Source organism: Copadichromis virginalis, linkage group LG3, assembly GCF_057382275.1.
Source record: "Copadichromis virginalis isolate Kocher_CV1m ecotype Utaka linkage group LG3, C_Virginalis_male_GT1.1, whole genome shotgun sequence".
NCBI lineage: Eukaryota > Metazoa > Chordata > Actinopteri > Cichliformes > Cichlidae > Copadichromis > Copadichromis virginalis.
The window spans coordinates 20460-39293 of record NC_140620.1 but is presented as its reverse complement, the minus strand read 5'-3'; the positions used below and the strand labels follow the sequence as shown (position 1 = coordinate 39293).

General features: G+C 47.4%; 1 protein-coding gene and 1 pseudogene across 2 annotated transcripts in view; both read right to left on the bottom strand.

The window, feature by feature from the left end:
- LOC146712138 (CST complex subunit CTC1-like) overlaps positions 1-18834 on the bottom strand; it is a 33190-nt pseudogene that overhangs the window by 11960 nt on the left and 2396 nt on the right. Inside the window, exons 5-17 of the transcript XR_014916767.1 lie at positions 17930-18159; positions 17726-17855; positions 17360-17656; positions 17157-17279; positions 16841-17070; positions 16576-16720; positions 16300-16502; positions 16058-16227; positions 15849-15963; positions 15298-15703; positions 15121-15210; positions 14668-14805; positions 9231-9277 (exon numbers count right to left, since the gene is read on the bottom strand). The product of XR_014916767.1 is annotated as a CST complex subunit CTC1-like (transcript). The remainder of the gene's footprint in view (positions 1-9230; positions 9278-14667; positions 14806-15120; positions 15211-15297; positions 15704-15848; positions 15964-16057; positions 16228-16299; positions 16503-16575; positions 16721-16840; positions 17071-17156; positions 17280-17359; positions 17657-17725; positions 17856-17929; positions 18160-18834) is intronic.
- LOC146712139 (histone-lysine N-methyltransferase set-1-like) lies at positions 5784-9224 on the bottom strand. Its single transcript, XM_085441772.1, has 5 exons — positions 8606-9224; positions 7792-7912; positions 7546-7708; positions 7234-7426; positions 5784-5912 (listed from the first exon to the last, which is right to left on the bottom strand). The coding sequence occupies exons 1-5, from the start codon at positions 8642-8644 to the stop codon at positions 5784-5786; spliced, it is 645 nt and encodes a 214-aa protein (XP_085297898.1). The 5' UTR covers positions 8645-9224.

The following is an 18834-nucleotide window of genomic DNA, read 5'->3' as shown; positions in this document are numbered from 1 at the left end:
TGCACTGAAGAAGAATGCATGGCTTCTGAGCCTTGCTGAGGCATTTCTTCATCAAGATCCTGCAACAAAGAAAAGATGGCACAAAGATTAGACCAAGTGCTCTTCTTGCAACTGTACTGGGCAGTCCTGTGCTTCTGTCTTTAATTTGCATGTGTGTGTGTGTGTGTGTGTGGGGGGGGGGGGCTTTCCACTCAAGAAATGTTTTCTTCTGAAAAAAATACTGGCTACAATAATTAACAACTGATTCCTTTGCAATCATCCATCCTCTTCCACTTATCCTTATCAGGATTGTGGGGTAGCAGTTTTGGGGCCTATACCAGCTACCATAGGGCAGTACAACCTGGACAGATCGCCAGTCTAACATGGAAGGACAAGCATTTGCATTCACACCAAAGGGCAGTTTTGAATCACCAGTTAACCTAACCCCATAAGCTACATCTTTGGACTGTGGGAAGAAGCCAGAGTACACAGCCAGAGAGAGCCCATGCATTACAGCAGTAAAAAGTGCCTAAAACAAGTTAAGAAGTTGTATAGTACTATCTATCTTAATGTTCAAGCCTGAGTTTCAAAAAATTTCAACATAGAAACAAAGCACATGCAGTCAGCTCTGCATGCTGTAGGTCAAACTGTCAAGACATACGAGAAGACCCCTCCTAAAACCAGAGTGATGTCACCATGAAGCAAACTTTGACGGAGTCCCCCAATAACAGTGTGGTCCTCCTAAGTCACATTTGGGTGGTTAACACACACACACACACACACACTCAGATGTTATCCAGACTTGCACTTTGAAACAATGAAAAGGACCTACAAGCCACAGTCCATGTAAATCACATCACACCCAGGTGACTGCCAAACACACACACACACAGCATCCATAAAGAATGATGATAGATTAAATTATTAGTTCATTAAGTGGTACACTGGATTATATTTACCCTTTCAGGCTCTGGATGTTTCAGGTCCAGATCATTGTTTGGAAAGCTGTTTGGTTGTGGCTTTAGGCAGCTCACAGTCTTCTGAATCTGGCTGGTCTCAGTCTTCGTGTGTAACAGATAGAGAATGAAGACAAAAGAACAGTAATCTGACAGTTACTAAAAATGCATCACTCAAGAGGATGAATAGACCATTTCACTATCGGCAAATAGCGTAAGGTACACATCGTGCATGAGAAACATTCATTAAAATCTGTCCTAGGTCAATGTTACCTCTTCAAAATCTTGCACTGAAGAAGAATGCATGGCTTCTGAGCCTTGCTGAGGCATTTCTTCATCAAGATCCTGCAACAAAGAAAAGATGGCACAAAGATTAGACCAAGTGCTCTTCTTGCAACTGTACTGGGCAGTCCTGTGCTTCTGTCTTTAATTTGCGTGTGTGTGTGTGTGTGTGTGTGTGTGTGTGGGGGGGGGGGGGGGGCTTTCCACTCAAGAAATGTTTTCTTCTGAAAAAAATACTGGCTACAATAATTAACAACTGATTCCTTTGCAATCATCCATCCTCTTCCACTTATCCTTATCAGGATTGTGGGGTAGCAGTTTTGGGGCCTATACCAGCTACCATAGGGCAGTACAACCTGGACAGATCGCCAGTCTAACATGGAAGGACAAGCATTTGCATTCACACCAAAGGGCAGTTTTGAATCACCAGTTAACCTAACCCCATAAGCTACATCTTTGGACTGTGGGAAGAAGCCAGAGTACACAGCCAGAGAGAGCCCATGCATTACAGCAGTAAAAAGTGCCTAAAACAAGTTAAGAAGTTGTATAGTACTATCTATCTTAATGTTCAAGCCTGAGTTTCAAAAAATTTCAACATAGAAACAAAGCACATGCAGTCAGCTCTGCATGCTGTAGGTCAAACTGTCAAGACATACGAGAAGACCCCTCCTAAAACCAGAGTGATGTCACCATGAAGCAAACTTTGACGGAGTCCCCCAATAACAGTGTGGTCCTCCTAAGTCACATTTGGGTGGTTAACACACACACACACACACACTCAGATGTTATCCAGACTTGCACTTTGAAACAATGAAAAGGACCTACAAGCCACAGTCCATGTAAATCACATCACACCCAGGTGACTGCCAAACACACACACACACAGCATCCATAAAGAATGATGATAGATTAAATTATTAGTTCATTAAGTGGTACACTGGATTATATTTACCCTTTCAGGCTCTGGATGTTTCAGGTCCAGATCATTGTTTGGAAAGCTGTTTGGTTGTGGCTTTAGGCAGCTCACAGTCTTCTGAATCTGGCTGGTCTCAGTCTTCGTGTGTAACAGATAGAGAATGAAGACAAAAGAACAGTAATCTGACAGTTACTAAAAATGCATCACTCAAGAGGATGAATAGACCATTTCACTATCGGCAAATAGCGTAAGGTACACATCGTGCATGAGAAACATTCATTAAAATCTGTCCTAAGTCAATGTTACCTCTTCAAAATCTTGCACTGAAGAAGAATGCATGGCTTCTGAGCCTTGCTGAGGCATTTCTTCATCAAGATCCTGCAACAAAGAAAAGATGGCACAAAGATTAGACCAAGTGCTCTTCTTGCAACTGTACTGGGCAGTCCTGTGCTTCTGTCTTTAATTTGCATGTGTGTGTGTGTGTGTGGGGGGGGGGGGGGGGGGCTTTCCACTCAAGAAATGTTTTCTTCTGAAAAAAATACTGGCTACAATAATTAACAACTGATTCCTTTGCAATCATCCATCCTCTTCCACTTATCCTTATCAGGATTGTGGGGTAGCAGTTTTGGGGCCTATACCAGCTACCATAGGGCAGTACAACCTGGACAGATCGCCAGTCTAACATGGAAGGACAAGCATTTGCATTCACACCAAAGGGCAGTTTTGAATCACCAGTTAACCTAACCCCATAAGCTACATCTTTGGACTGTGGGAAGAAGCCAGAGTACACAGCCAGAGAGAGCCCATGCATTACAGCAGTAAAAAGTGCCTAAAACAAGTTAAGAAGTTGTATAGTACTATCTATCTTAATGTTCAAGCCTGAGTTTCAAAAAATTTCAACATAGAAACAAAGCACATGCAGTCAGCTCTGCATGCTGTAGGTCAAACTGTCAAGACATACGAGAAGACCCCTCCTAAAACCAGAGTGATGTCACCATGAAGCAAACTTTGACGGAGTCCCCCAATAACAGTGTGGTCCTCCTAAGTCACATTTGGGTGGTTAACACACACACACACACACACTCAGATGTTATCCAGACTTGCACTTTGAAACAATGAAAAGGACCTACAAGCCACGGTCCATGTAAATCACATCACACCCAGGTGACTGCCAAACACACACACACACAGCATCCATAAAGAATGATGATAGATTAAATTATTAGTTCATTAAGTGGTACACTGGATTATATTTACCCTTTCAGGCTCTGGATGTTTCAGGTCCAGATCATTGTTTGGAAAGCTGTTTGGTTGCGGCTTTAGGCAGCTCACAGTCTTCTGAATCTGGCTGGTCTCAGTCTTCGTGTGTAACAGATAGAGAATGAAGACAAAAGAACAGTAATCTGACAGTTACTAAAAATGCATCACTCAAGAGGATGAATAGACCATTTCACTATCGGCAAATAGCGTAAGGTACACATCGTGCATGAGAAACATTCATTAAAATCTGTCCTAGGTCAATGTTACCTCTTCAAAATCTTGCACTGAAGAAGAATGCATGGCTTCTGAGCCTTGCTGAGGCATTTCTTCATCAAGATCCTGCAACAAAGAAAAGATGGCACAAAGATTAGACCAAGTGCTCTTCTTGCAACTGTACTGGGCAGGCCTGTGCTTCTGTCTTTAATTTGCATGTGTGTGTGTGTGTGGGGGGGGGGGGGGGGGGGCTTTCCACTCAAGAAATGTTTTCTTCTGAAAAAAATACTGGCTACAATAGTTAACAACTGATTCCTTTGCAATCATCCATCCTCTTCCACTTATCCTTATCAGGATTGTGGGGTAGCAGTTTTGGGGCCTATACCAGCTACCATAGGGCAGTACAACCTGGACAGATCACCAGTCTAACATGGAAGGACAAGCATTTGCATTCACACCAAAGGGCAGTTTTGAATCACCAGTTAACCTAACCCCATAAGCTACATCTTTGGACTGTGGGAAGAAGCCAGAGTACACAGCGAGAGAGCCCATGCACTACCAGCAGTAAAAAGTGCCTAAAACAAGTTAAGTTGTATAGTACTATCTATCTTAATGTTCAAGCCTGAGTTTCAAACCACATAGAAGCAAAGCACATGTAGTCAGTTCTGCATGCTGTAGGTCAAACTGTCAAGAAATACGAGAAGACCCCTCCTAAAACCAGAGTGATGTCACCATGAAGCAAACTTTGACGGAGTCTCCCAATAACAGTGTGGTCCTCCTAAGTCACATTTGGGTGGTTAACACACACACACACACTCAGATGTTATCCAGACTTGCACTTTGAAACAATGAAAAGGACCTACAAGCCACAGTCCATGTAAATCACATCACACCCAGGTGACTGCCAAACACAAACACACACACAGCATCCATAAAGAATGATGATAGATTAAATTATTAGTTCATTAAGTGGTACACTGGATTATATTTACCCTTTCAGGCTCTGGATGTTTCAGGTCCAGATCATTGTTTGGAAAGCTGTTTGGTTGCGGCTTTAGGCAGCTCACAGTCTTCTGAATCTGGCTGGTCTCAGTCTTCGTGTGTAACAGATAGAGAATGAAGACAAAAGAACAGTAATCTGACAGTTACTAAAAATGCATCACTCAAGAGGATGAATAGACCATTTCACTATCGGCAAATAGCGTAAGGTACACATCGTGCATGAGAAACATTCATTAAAATCTGTCCTAGGTCAATGTTACCTCTTCAAAATCTTGCACTGAAGAAGAATGCATGGCTTCTGAGCCTTGCTGAGGCATTTCTTCATCAAGATCCTGCAACAAAGAAAAGATGGCACAAAGATTAGACCAAGTGCTCTTCTTGCAACTGTACTGGGCAGTCCTGTGCTTCTGTCTTTAATTTGCATGTGTGTGTGTGTGTGTGGGGGGGGGGGGGCTTTCCACTCAAGAAATGTTTTCTTCTGAAAAAAATACTGGCTACAATAATTAACAACTGATTCCTTTGCAATCATCCATCCTCTTCCACTTATCCTTATCAGGATTGTGGGGTAGCAGTTTTGGGGCCTATACCAGCTACCATAGGGCAGTACAACCTGGACAGATCGCCAGTCTAACATGGAAGGACAAGCATTTGCATTCACACCAAAGGGCAGTTTTGAATCACCAGTTAACCTAACCCCATAAGCTACATCTTTGGACTGTGGGAAGAAGCCAGAGTACACAGCCAGAGAGAGCCCATGCATTACAGCAGTAAAAAGTGCCTAAAACAAGTTAAGAAGTTGTATAGTACTATCTATCTTAATGTTCAAGCCTGAGTTTCAAAAAATTTCAACATAGAAACAAAGCACATGCAGTCAGCTCTGCATGCTGTAGGTCAAACTGTCAAGACATACGAGAAGACCCCTCCTAAAACCAGAGTGATGTCACCATGAAGCAAACTTTGACGGAGTCCCCCAATAACAGTGTGGTCCTCCTAAGTCACATTTGGGTGGTTAACACACACACACACACTCAGATGTTATCCAGACTTGCACTTTGAAACAATGAAAAGGACCTACAAGCCACGGTCCATGTAAATCACATCACACCCAGGTGACTGCCAAACACACACACACACAGCATCCATAAAGAATGATGATAGATTAAATTATTAGTTCATTAAGTGGTACACTGGATTATATTTACCCTTTCAGGCTCTGGATGTTTCAGGTCCAGATCATTGTTTGGAAAGCTGTTTGGTTGCGGCTTTAGGCAGCTCACAGTCTTCTGAATCTGGCTGGTCTCCGTCTTCGTGTGTAACAGATAGAAAATGAATATACAGTGCATTTTTGAAGAGGCTTTTGAAACATTAAATAAACTGTATGAGAAAGATAAGTTTCAAGCTATTGTCTTTAAAATATTCACTGTCATGTATAGAGAATTTAAGGCCCTATGATTAAGAGACAAATAGTCAGTGTGATTTCTTTATTTTTTAAGCCATTGCTAAAGGAGTAAAACAATCACCTGTAGCAGCAACGAACTGTCACTAGGGCCCATTTATCTTCAAGGGACAAAATTTAAAATGAATCTAACTAAAGAGGCTACACAGCAAAATCTCCAGTGTTAAATTAACACTAGAGAGTGTCTATATGGGTCCACACAACACTGTTGAGTGTTGAATTAACACTTTTGACAGTGTTATATGTTTAAAAGTAACCTAGTCAGTTTTGAAGATTAACAAAGACTAACACTGAGCAGTGCTGATTTTCTAACACTGGAATATTTCTAACATTTTGAGTTATTTTCCAGTGTTAGAAAATCAGCACTGCTCAGTGTTAGCCATTGTTAATCTTCAAAACTGACTAGGTTACTTTTAAACATATAACACTGTCAAAAGTGTTAATTTAACACTCAACAGTGTTGTATTTAACACTCAGAGGTGTGGACCCTTATAGACACTCTCCAGTGTTAATTTAACACTGGAGATTTTGCTGTGTAGAATCACATTAAACATCAATCACTGTTAAAATTTAGAAACCGAAAGCCATTTTTTATTTCTGCATACCTGCTGATATTTTTTTAGTGCTTTTAGAGGGCTTTGATGTGGCAGCCATCACAATTGCCTGTTTTCCATTAGTACCTACCCCTGTTTTTCCAGTAGGTTATAGTACCATGTAGTTTTTCAGTAACTACTGCACCAAGGTTCCAAGTGATCCAAAGTGATCAGAAAATTTGACATAGACTGAATGCCACCAGGTGGCTGGTCAATGGTGTCACTCGATAAGTTATGAGTGCGCCTCCTTCGTGAAAATCCAAGCCATCATTTTTGAAACTCTGAAATGTTTGAAATAGCGACCAAAATTAACAGCGTGATCCCTGAATTGAACACTAAAGTATAGACTGAGCAGCAGGCATTTTGTCACCTTGACGTCCATGCTTGCTGTGGCATTTATATCACTGGATGCTCGGCTGCATTGCTATAGTTACCCCAGGCACAGTAGGTGATACTCAATTTCAGTGAAAAACTAGATGCCCTAAGTCACGTTAAGCCAATTTGAGTAGGTACAAATGTAAAAATGGCTTAGGGTATGCAATTTATCAGTTCCAAAAAGTACAATTGTAGAAATACCTTGCATCTCCAGAGCCAATCCGAGTCACCATAATTATAGTCTATTTCTTCGCCTGGACTTATGTCTCTGCTTGCAAATAAGCATAGATGGGGCTTTCCATTGATATTTAATATTTTCATCTTAGCACTTGGACTGATGTGGTTGTCGTTGACAAGTCTGCCTAATGACCCATCTTCTTGAGATGCATCCACACTGTGGGGTTAGGCAAAAAAGTATTAGCTTAACTAGTTAGTTAGGAAGCTTTTTTTTTTCATAAATCAAAAGCAATGTGTCATTTAATCTTAATCAAACTACACTGATATAATACGCACCACCAGAGTTTTCCATCAAACTTGAATTCAAACATGAACACCTTCAGGCTGTCATGATAAACTCTGTGTCTCCGCTCACATTCTTCTTTTGTTATGAGTTTACCTCTGTATTCCAAAAGAAAGTCTCCTTTTTGGAATGGAACAGTCGTGAAAATGCCCCGACCTGAATTGCAGAGGCATACCAAGTGAGTGACAAAAGACAAAGTGACAAACTCCAAATCTAATCCAAACTAAAGACCAACTTACCTTTGAAGGCATTTATGTAGTGGATATCAAGTCCCAGTTTGTCCCTTCCAGCAGAAACATGACAGACTGCATCCTCCCGTGGAGGAATGCGTCTCCTTCGCATGTTCTCCTGTACGATTGGCTGTATTACCAAAGCATATAAAGTATTACGATTATCGTCATCATTGTCATCATCATCAGTAGTAGCAGAACTAGCAGTAGTGTAGTTTACAGCATAAACACAGCTGACTTATTCATAGTGCTAATTTATGCCTTCTTTTAAAATGTTAAAGGCCTAGTACTCAAAATGGCGACATGTGACATTTCTGTAATGGCGACTGCAGAGAGTGATACAAGTACTGAGAAAGCTTAGGCATCAAAACTGTAAGAAGTTTTTTCTTCAGGCATATAAATAAATACACGACTAAATACACTTATACCCTTGCTTTTATTTTAGGGCTGTCAGCAGAATGACAGACATTGGACAAACTGCCCGAAATTAGCTAACAGCGACATCAGGGATTTTGACTCAGACTGCGCTGGTTTAATTGTTAATCGCGTTAGTCGCGATGTCGGCATTAACACGTTTAAGCCACAATAATGCTTTAACACCGAGTAAATCCTAACACGGGTTAGCCCGCTTTATCGCGTTGACGCGGTTAGTCGTCAGCCCTATTTTATTTACTCAATGACAAACGCTGGGGCCGTTTTACTTCTTCAAAGACTCACTAACAGTCCATAAAGCATAAATTAAACCAGTTTAATATAGGCCTGTGCACCTATAATTTCATATAGTATTAAAGTCATGGTGCATTTTACATTAAAAAAGGCTTACCTTTGTGTTTTTAATCCGTCTTCGTATTGCCGTCGACATACACTTGTTAAAGGGCACGCGCGCGAAAGTTGTGGCGCCGTTTCCTGTAGGTACCGCCTATATATATAGCCTACCAATCACAATGACTTCCGGCCGTGTGTATTGAAAATGTGTATTAAATTGCAGTACCTACACACATCCACTCTAACTCGAAACGTCGCTGTGCAATACACTGGAATACACAAAAATCAGGTGAGGGGTATAGGTGGACTTTTAAGAAAATCAGAAAATCTTTTAATTATAGTTTAATAAATGAATTTACACTACAGTTTAAGCAAATACAGGTCAAAAGATAAATAATGACCTCATAAGAAGTAGAAAAAATTATTATTTAGACACTTAAAAATGCATTTACAAGTCATGTTTTAGGGGGACACATGAATACACAGCAAAAAGTCGAAATGTCCCCGGAGCCCAGGTACAGCGCAGGTCAAATGTCAATCCATACCACATAGACGCACTCACACACACACACACACACACACACACACACACACACACACACCAGTAAGAGTTTAAAGCAGGCTGCAGCTGCAGTTCCTCGGATGGCCACAGGGGGCGACTCAGTGAGGGACGAGCAGTTTACCTGCAGTCTAAGACCTCTGAGACGGACAAGACTGTGGGTGGGACGGCCTGAAAACACAGAGAAGAGACATTAAAAATATGACGTCATTCTGGGGTAAAACCACAAAGGATTGTGGGAACGAGTGGCAAGAGGTACTAGCGCACGCAGGCTTTCACACGTAAACAGTTACAACAATAAAAACAAACACAAAAATGGCAAGAAGCTGTTGTATTATTAACTGTGTTGTATTATTAAGTCTTCTGTTGTAGTTACTACGTAATTTATCATAACATGATTGTTGATGTAGGTTACAAATAAGTCTTATATTGATTTGAATTGAATTCGTTGCTATGCTGCTTTGTTCACTGTGGCTTTGCGGGCTAATGTTTGTTGTGTTTTGTAGGAAAACCAGAAACAAAATGCAGGAATGTGATCCAGACTGGGCGCCTCTATCAGCCTGGGTCACACCGAGTTTAAAGCTGCTACCACAGCCAGATCTGATTGGTTAAGAGAGAGAGCGATATCGAAACAGCCACGAAACGTCCGCATATATGTGCCCAAGGGTTGTACTGAAGCAAGCAAGTGATGAATAACTGTTTTCCAGTTTGTTGTTAGCAATGTTTTTTTTCTTCTTCTTTTTTTTGCATTGTTGATTTGTTTTTCAGGAAGCAGCTAATAAAGCTGATGGATTTTTACAATGTTGCCTCTTTCTTGTAAGATTCTATAATAGAATGAAACAATGATGCCAGTTAGAAATAAAGACAATAAATTGAATGAATTACGAAACACTCATTGTTTTTCTATTAGATCTGAAAATGTTGTGTTGTGGCGGACCACCAGGTGGCTCCACTCACATCCAAGTTGAACGGAAGTGTTGGGGTGGAGATTTTGGCGCTCAATATATGTGAAGTTCTGAGAGTCAAATAAAAAAGTTGTTGGAGTGAGACACAGAGACCTCTCCTGTCGTTATCACATACCTCCACATTGGTGACCCCTGTAGCGAACATGCTAAGGCTCGACGACGAAGCCAGCTCCGGCCTGGAAGCATCGGCTGCCGCCGGACTTTCACCTCCGCCGATGGCTGCGTTTGCTGTGGCGCTTAAATTGCCGGATTTTTGGCTTCACGATCCTCCTTCATGGTTCGTGCACGTAGAAGCTCAGTTTGCTCTTCGTGGAGTTTCAGCCGACGATACTAAATACCACCATGTGGTGGCCTCACTTGACCCGCTGTCAACCCGCCGCGTGATGACTCTCCTCCGGGACCCCCCAGCCCAAGGCAAGTACGCCGCCCTCAAGGCGCTGCTGCTGCGGCGTTACTCCCTCTCTGATGCTGAGCGGGCCGAGAAACTCCTTTCCCTCGCGGGCCTGGGCGACGGCACCGCTCTCGAGCTCATGGAGAGCATGCTGTCCTTGCTGGGCGCGGATGACAGAGGATTTCTCTTCACCCACCTCTTTCTCCGACAGCTGCCGGCTCCAGTGCGCGCTGGCCTTGCCAACTCCCCGCTATTGGCCACGAAGGATTACCGCTCCCTTGCGGAAGAGGCGGATCGCATCCTCCTGGCTACCAGGACTTTCGGCGTCCAGGCGATTGTTCAGGACTCACCAGCGTTTTCCCCTGCCCCCTCACCGATGCTCCAGGGGCCCTCCGACTCGTCCACAGTGGCCGGAATCGCTGCACGGCGGCACCGCGGAAAAGGGCTTTGTTTTTATCACCAGCGTTTTGGAGCGAAGGCACGGCGCTGTCTCCCGCCTTGCAGTTTCCAGACCCAGGGAAACGGGCATGTCAGCGCTCTGTAGCAGCCGCGACCGCTGGCAACAAGGAAAGGCTGCTTTTCTTAGAGGACTCACGCTCGGGGAGGCGTTTCCTGGTGGACTCCGGCTCACAGAAGAGCCTTCTTCCCCCGGCTGGCTCGGACAGGCTAGCTGAGGGCTGCGGGCCATTGCTAACAGCGGCTAATGGCTCTCCCATCAAAACCTTCGGTGAAATGTTGGTGACTGTTTGCTTTCACGACCGTGACTTTCAGTGGAACTTTGTTGTTGCTGCTAGCTCTGTGCCTATAATAGGCGCTGATTTTCTTTGTGCTCACGGACTGCTGGTTGATGTTGCTAACAGACGTTTAATTGATGCTGTGTCATTTTCCTCATTACCCTGTTTGACTCGGGGTGCTCAGCCCGTGGTGCATGCTAACTCAGTAGATTCGGGTGATGTTTTTCAGTGTTTGCTTTCTGAGTTTCCCTCACTCTCTGTCCCCACTTTCTCGAGCACTGTGACGAAGCATGGGGTGGAGCATTACATAACTACAGTAGGGCCCCCGGTGTTCGCGCGCGCGCGCCGCCTCGACCCTGCCAAACTGGCTGTCGCTCGGGAAGAATTTGCCACCATGGAGCGTCTGGGCATCGTGCAACGTTCGAACAGTGCCTGGGCTTCTCCGTTACACATGGTGCCTAAATCTGATGGTCGGTGGCGACCTTGTGGGGATTTCCGCCGTCTTAATAATGTCACAGAGAACGATCGTTATCCCATTCCCCACATCCAAGATTTTTCCGCCCATCTTGCGGGGACCTCGGTTTTTTCGAAGATCGATTTGGTACGGGGATATCACCAGGTTCCCGTGCGCGCGGAGGATGTCCCCAAAACCGCCGTAATTACACCTTTCGGCCTTTTCGAGTTTCTGCGCATGCCGTTTGGCCTGAAAGGTGCCGCCCAAACCTTCCAGCGGTTGATGGACTCGGTCTTGCGCGGGCTGCCCTTTGTTTTTGTATATCTTGATGATATACTGGTGGCCAGCAGCTCGAAGGAGCAGCACATGTTCCATCTGCGGCAGGTTTTTCAGCGTTTGGCGGAGCATGGACTGATTATTAATCCGTCTAAATACCAGTTTGGGTTGCCCGTTCTTGATTTTCTTGGGCACCGTATTTCCGCCGAGGGCGCGGTTCCGTTGCCTGACAAAGTCCGAGCTGTTTCGGATTTTCCGCGTCCCACGAATGTTAAGGCACTGCAGGAATTTTTGGGGATGGTGAATTTTTACAACCGTTTTCTCCCCAGAGCGGCACATCTGCTGAAGCCCCTTTATGGGGCGTTAAAAGGTAAAAAAGCTAATGACTCCGTTGACTGGTTTCCGGAAAGCATCCAAGCGTTTTCTGATGCTAAGTCAGCGTTAGCTAATGCTGCCCTTCTGGCCCACCCATCCCCCTCAGCGCCGATTGCGTTGACCACCGATGCGTCCGACATAGCGGTGGGTGCGGTGCTGGAACAACGAATCTCGGGTGTCTGGCAACCGCTCGCCTTTTTCAGCCGTACGCTACGTGACAGCGAACGCAATTACAGCGTTTTTGACAGGGAGCTACTGGCGCTCCACCTGGCGACTCGTCATTTCCGTTTTTTTCTCGAGGGTCGTCACTTTACCGCATACGTGGACCACAAACCCTTGACGTTTGCCATGTCCAAGGTTTCTGATCCATGGAGTGCACGCCAGCAGCGCCAGTTGGCAGCCATTTCTGAGTTTACCACAGACATTCGGCACGTGGCTGGTAAATCCAATCATGTGGCTGACTGTTTGTCCCGTGCGCTGATTTCTCCCGTCTTTCTCGGCATAGACTACTCCGCCATGGCTGCCGATCAGAGCGGTGACCCGGACATCCTCGCGCTTAAATCCACCCAGACGGGCCTCATACTAGAGGACAGACCCGTGCAGGACGGTGGTCCCCTCCTCGTCTGTGACGTTTCCACCGGCCGCCCTCGCCCAGTGGTTCCCGCTTCCTGGCGTCATCAAGTTTTTGACTCGGTACATGCTCTCTCTCATCCAGGGGTCCGGGCCTCTGTTAAACTGGTCAGCTCTAAATTTGTTTGGCCAGGCCTTCGCAAATCTGTTAAGGAATGGGCGTCGGCGTGCATTCCCTGCCAGCGAGCGAAGGTTCATAAACACACCAAGGCGCCCCTGGAGCCGTTCTTCATACCCGGCAAACGTTTCGATCATGTGCATGTCGATCTGGTGGGTCCTCTGCCGCAGTCACAAGGTTTTACGCACCTTTTGACTGTTGTTGACCGGACCACCAGGTGGCCGGAGGCGGTTCCCCTGGCGTCCACTACCGCAGCAGTGGTGGCCAAGGCATTTTTGTCAAGCTGGGTCTCGCGTTTCGGCCCACCCGCGGACATTACGTCAGACAGAGGCCCCCAGTTCATATCCGAGCTTTGGTCGGCCATGGCTGATGGACTGGGGGCTAAAGTCCACCGCACAACCGCATACAACCCGCAAGCTAATGGGATGTGTGAACGGTTTCACCGGTCGCTTAAGGCTGCTTTTCGCGCCTCCTTAAAGGATGGCAATTGGGTTGACCGCCTCCCGTGGGTTTTGCTTGGGCTGCGCTCTGCGGTTAAGGAGGATCTCGGCGCTTCCCCAGCTGAGCTAGTGTTTGGTCAGCCCCTCCGCGTGCCTGGAGAATTCTTGCCCGAAAATCCTCCTCCCTGCTTCGATCCATCGGTGCTATCTCTCAACCCACTTTTGCACTCGCTTCGGGTTCCTGGTCCGGTGCACCATTGCGTGCCTGAAACCTTTGTTCCAAAGACTCTAGAGACTGCTAAGTTTGTTTTTGTCAGGCACGATGCCCACAGGACACCGCTGCGGCCGCTGTATGACGGCCCATTCAGGGTTATTGAACCGGGCCAGAAACATTTTGTTTTGGATTTTGGGGGTCGAAGGGAGACTGTGTGTGTTGACAGACTTAAACCTGCACATGTTCTTCCGGACAGTAATGTGGTGCCGGCCCAGGCCCCTCGCCGTGGCCGCCCTCCTTCGATGGGGTTGACAGACTCTGGTTTTCCCCCCAGGACTACCCCCGGACCACCGGCGTTTGAGCCTCCTCCTGCCTTTCCTGCTCGCCTTCACCAGCCTCGTTCACAGGATGGACCTTCCTCTGCATGTTCTCTCCCTCCCAGGTTCAGTCGTTCGGGTCGTTTGCTTAGACCCAGGGTCCTGGACTGAATAGGGACCTAACTGTGTGTTCAAGGGGGGGTATGTGTGGCGGACCACCAGGTGGCTCCACTCACACCCAAGTTGAACGGAAGTGTTGGGGTGGAGATTTTGGCGCTCAATATATGTGAAGTTCTGAGAGTCAAATAAAAAAGTTGTTGGAGTGAGACACAGAGACCTCTCCTGTCGTTATCACATACCTCCACAGTGTAACACTACAACCTGAAACGACAAACAGATTGTGTTGGCCTGTACAGGAGATAAAATATTTAACAACAGCTAAATAAACGGTAAATGGCCTGTATTTGTATTCTTTACTTAGTCCCGAAGGACCCCAAAGTGCTGGAAATGCTAGCGCTTAATGCAGTGTTTTGATTTTGTTGCCACTTGTACCCACAATGCAATGCGTGAAAGTGACATGGTCTGTCAATCTCTATAAAAAAAGTTTAAGGGTCCTGGAGGAAGACGGGGAGCAAACCGAGTGTTACCTGTCTGCAGGTGGGCAGCAGCAGTGGGCGTGTCAGAGTGTGGAATCTCCAACCACGTCTGACTTGTAGGGTTGACTCAGCGTGGAGATCCACCCCACTGCGCTCAGAAACTCCACAGCCAATCAGAACACTGGGATCCTGATTGACAGACACATGGGCCAATCAGCTGCAAGGATTCAGGTCAGATCAACTCCCCACAAACAGGAATGGTGGGAGTCATCTGCATAGCAGTAAAAAGGTAAGCTGTGTTTTGATGATGCTGCCTAAGGGAAGCATGTATAATGTAAACAGAACTGGTCCAAGCACTGAACCCTGTGGAACTCCATAATTAACCTCAGTGTGTGAACAACTACAGTTAAAGCTGAAAAACGTGTTCATGTGTACTAATATCAGAGAGCAGAGACCGACCTCTGGCCACGCCCCTTAGTGACATCATCAAAGCTGGGTTGCTACCTGAGTGTTAGCGGCGATGAGTCTGTAGAAACATCCAGGCTGGAGGACAGGAAACCACCGCGTACACACACCTGAGAACACCAGCACCACCTGCACGCACACACACACACACACACACACACATGTAACTGTGTATCCAGTTGAGCTCAGGTAAACACACACAGGTGCGTCTCTCACCTTTCTCTCCTGCTTTTGTTCACTTTCTTTCTCTGTCATTGGCTCATTCTTCGGGTCCCGCCTCCAGCTGACCACTGGACCAATCACAGCAGCTTTCACTGAGAAGCACAGTCTCAGCCCTGCCTCCTGATCCTCTGCCTCCGCCCCTGTATTCCTCCAGGACACACCCTCCTTCTGCTCCACCCTGATCACCATGGAGACACAGGGCCAGGGGTTGCCGGAGTTGGCTTCTTCTTCTCCTCTTCTCCTCCTCTTACTCCCAGCAATCTCTTCTTCTTCTTCTACTGTCTGCTTCCTGGCAGTGACATCCCCTCCTGGCTCCTTCCCCTTGTGTCTCAGGTGTGTCTCCATGGCAACAGATGGACTCAGGATGTGCAGGTGGTCCAGAGAGAACTGCAGGTAAACCCTGTGAATTGAACCCAGCTTTATTTAACTCATAATGTTTACAACCAGGAAGGAAGCTCACACCCTGAACCAATCAGACGCCCTCTTACATCACAGAGAGTGGACCAATGAGCAGTCAGCATGCTGCAGGTTGTGTGTGTGTGTACCTGCAGTGTTTGTGTGTGATGAACCTGTCCTGGTCCAGGTGTTGGTAGGAGGGGAAATCTGATTGGAGGAATCTCTCTGTCACCATGGTGAACTGCACCACACCCACCAGACAACCTGCAGCACACACACACACACACACACACACACACACACATTAAAGAATAAAGCTGTGTGTCCCTGTGTGTGTGTCTGTGTGCGTGCATTGTACCGATCCAGGCGCTGTTAAAGACCGCCCTCTGCGCTCCCTCCTCCTCCTCGCTGCTCTCCGTCAGCACGCAGGCTGCAGCTCCCGCGGCGTCTCTGAGCTGCATCGAGTGTTTGAACTCAGACGTCTGTGACGGCAGCTCCAGCACGCCGACCAGCAGCAGGGGGCGCTGCCTGACACACAAACCGGCAAAAACCATTGGTACGTAATCACACGACTTCATGTGGGAGCTGCTGTCACCTTACCTCACAGCGTCTCCACCCCGAGGCTCGGAGGACAGAGTCCTGCAAGACCAGGACAGGAACCCGTTGATCTGGGCGGAGGTCAGGTTGGAGCCATCAGGGGGCAGCAGAGAGCTCAGAGGGGCCGAAGACCAGCAGCCAGTCTGCAGGGACTCCAGGAGCTCCGACACACCGAGGTACTGCCGGACCGCCGAGGACACGCGGTACTGCAGGGACACAGAGCACACTGAGCATGCTCCACTCTCACCTGTAAGGAAGACAGGTGAGAGTGGGACCTACCTGCGTCACAGGACAGGTGTGAGGCTCGTCCAGCATCTCAGCGTAGATGTCTCTGCGTCCTCGTCCTCCAGCTCTGCTCAGAGTCTCCATCAGCCTCCAGGACAGCAAGCACACACACTGCTGCCTCCACACACCTTGGACCAGACTGAGGACCAAGACCAGAACCAGGACCAGGAAACAAGCCAGAGCCAGCGGAGGACAGGAGGACAAAGGTTAGGCTCTGCTGTCTCTGACTGTGGACAGGTGGTGGTGGGTGGAGCCTCACCTGTGTGCCAGCTGCGAGCTTAGGTGACAGGTCCACAGGTAATTGGACACATCTGTGTTTCTCTGCAGCAGTAACCGTGGTAACGCCCCATCTCCCGGGCAGCGGTTGTCGGGTGGCGAGCCTCCCGCCCTGCTGAAGGTCGTCACCCTCAGGCTGGAGCGCAGGCAGGTGCAAAGCATGCTGGGAGGGAAGTCCGGGCAGGGCCGGTACAGGAAGTGGGCGTGATGCAACTGCAGGAGGAGGAACCATCAAACTTTATTAGTCGTGGCTGCCACGAACACAAACGGGCATGATGATGTCACATCATGTGACTCACCTCCACTCTGTCTCCCGCCCTCAGCTTCCTCTTCGCCGCCGGCTGATAGGCCACGCACAGACCCACCTTCCCATCCAGCACGTAGAGCCCCGCCCCCTCACTCACAACCTCAGTCACCGTGCCCTATCACAGCAGAGGAGGCTTAGTAATCAGCACACAGGTACAAACCTGTGGTAGCCAATCAGAGCTCACAGCACTCTCACCTGGTAGCTGATGACTTTGGATTGCTTTATCCTCACAGCTGATTGGTCCAGCTCCACCTCCTCATGCTCCGCCTCCTCACAGTCGTCCTCAGCAGGCTGTGACAGCAGGGACTCAGAGTGTGTGTGTTCCTGTGTGTGTTCCTGTGTGTGCGTGTAGTCGGCGTGCAGCTCGGAGCGCTTCGTCACACACAGGATGTTGTTTCCTCTCCAGCCTCGTAGCGCACACACACGTAGAGCTGTCACACACACGCTCTGCCCGACACACACACGCTGGATCCAGCTGAGCCGGCTGCTGTCCTGCACACACACACACACACTGAGCTTCATCGTCCCTCCTCACCATCATCATCCTCAGAGAGCTGGTACCTGTACGAGCACGGGCAGCGAGCGCGACTCATCCGTCAGCGTGAAGCAAAAGAAGGTCGTTCCTGCCACGGCCAGCAGAGGGCAGACTGAGCCCACCTCTCCGAACACGCTCAGCCGCTGACCTTTGACCCTGGAGCACACACACACATCTGTCACACACACTGCTCAGAAACTCCGCTGCAGTTCAAAGATCATGTGACCCACCTGTGCCTCAGCAGCCTGCCGGCCTCTCCGACTCCCACCGCTCCGCTTAGCTCCACCCTTCCAGGAGCAGCAGCCAATCCCTGCTCAGCACCAGGACACAACAGGACAGGGGAGCCAATCAGCTCCAAGAAGCCTGCGGCCTCTTCCTGGCCCGATGCATTGTGGGGGATGTAGTTCCAGTGAGGGAGGAAAACGGGACGATGGAGCCACAGGGGCGAGAGAGACAGGCACTGGATGAGAGAGAGAGAGAGACGCGGGTGAGAGAGTGGCGGAGTGTGTCCTGGGTGGATGCTGGAAGCCTGTACTGATGATGACAGCTTCATCAGCTCTGATCTGCAGTGATGCCGTTTGTTTTATAGCTGCAGTAGATCAGATTAGATTAGATTAGATTAGATTAGATTAGATTAGATCAGATCAGATCAGATCAGATTAGGTCAGATCTAATCTAATCTGATCTGATTAGATGAAACTTTATTGATCCCTCGGCTGCGTTCCTCCAGGAAATTCGGTTTCCAACAGCCCAGCACCGACAGAAGTTACAGAAGGTGAGCAGAAATATACACATATACAAATACAGAGTATAGAAAAGGGAAGAATAGAATAAATAGCAATAAGAAAACAAGGGAATTGCACATTTCAAGTACTGTGAGTAGGGCTGCTCAATTAATCGAATTTTAATCACGATTACGATCTGGGCTTTCAACGATCATTAAAAATTACTGAGCCGATTATTAGCCCCTCCCTCGTGCTTTACTCTCGCGCTGCTCCATGTGGTAAATCGAGCGCACCTCTCTGCATTTCGAACACATGTCACAACAAAAAGAGGTACCAAACGACTCACGGACCGGTACCGGTCCGAGGCCCGGGGGGTTGGGGACCGCTGATTAAGAGGACCGAGGGAAGCT

What these genes read in the sequence shown, in the direction of transcription:
- LOC146712139 (XM_085441772.1), bottom strand. Translation starts at nt 8,644, where the DNA reads ATGTCGACGGCAATACGAAGACGGATTAAAAACACAAAG. An exon ending in TTTGATGGAAAACTCTGGTG is followed by an intron (nt 7,427 to 7,545) that starts GTGCGTATTATA and finishes CTAACCCCACAG; the next exon opens with TGTGGATGCATCTCAAGAAG. An exon ending in ATTGGCTCTGGAGATGCAAG is followed by an intron (nt 5,913 to 7,233) that starts GTATTTCTACAA and finishes TTACACACGAAG; the next exon opens with ACGGAGACCAGCCAGATTCA.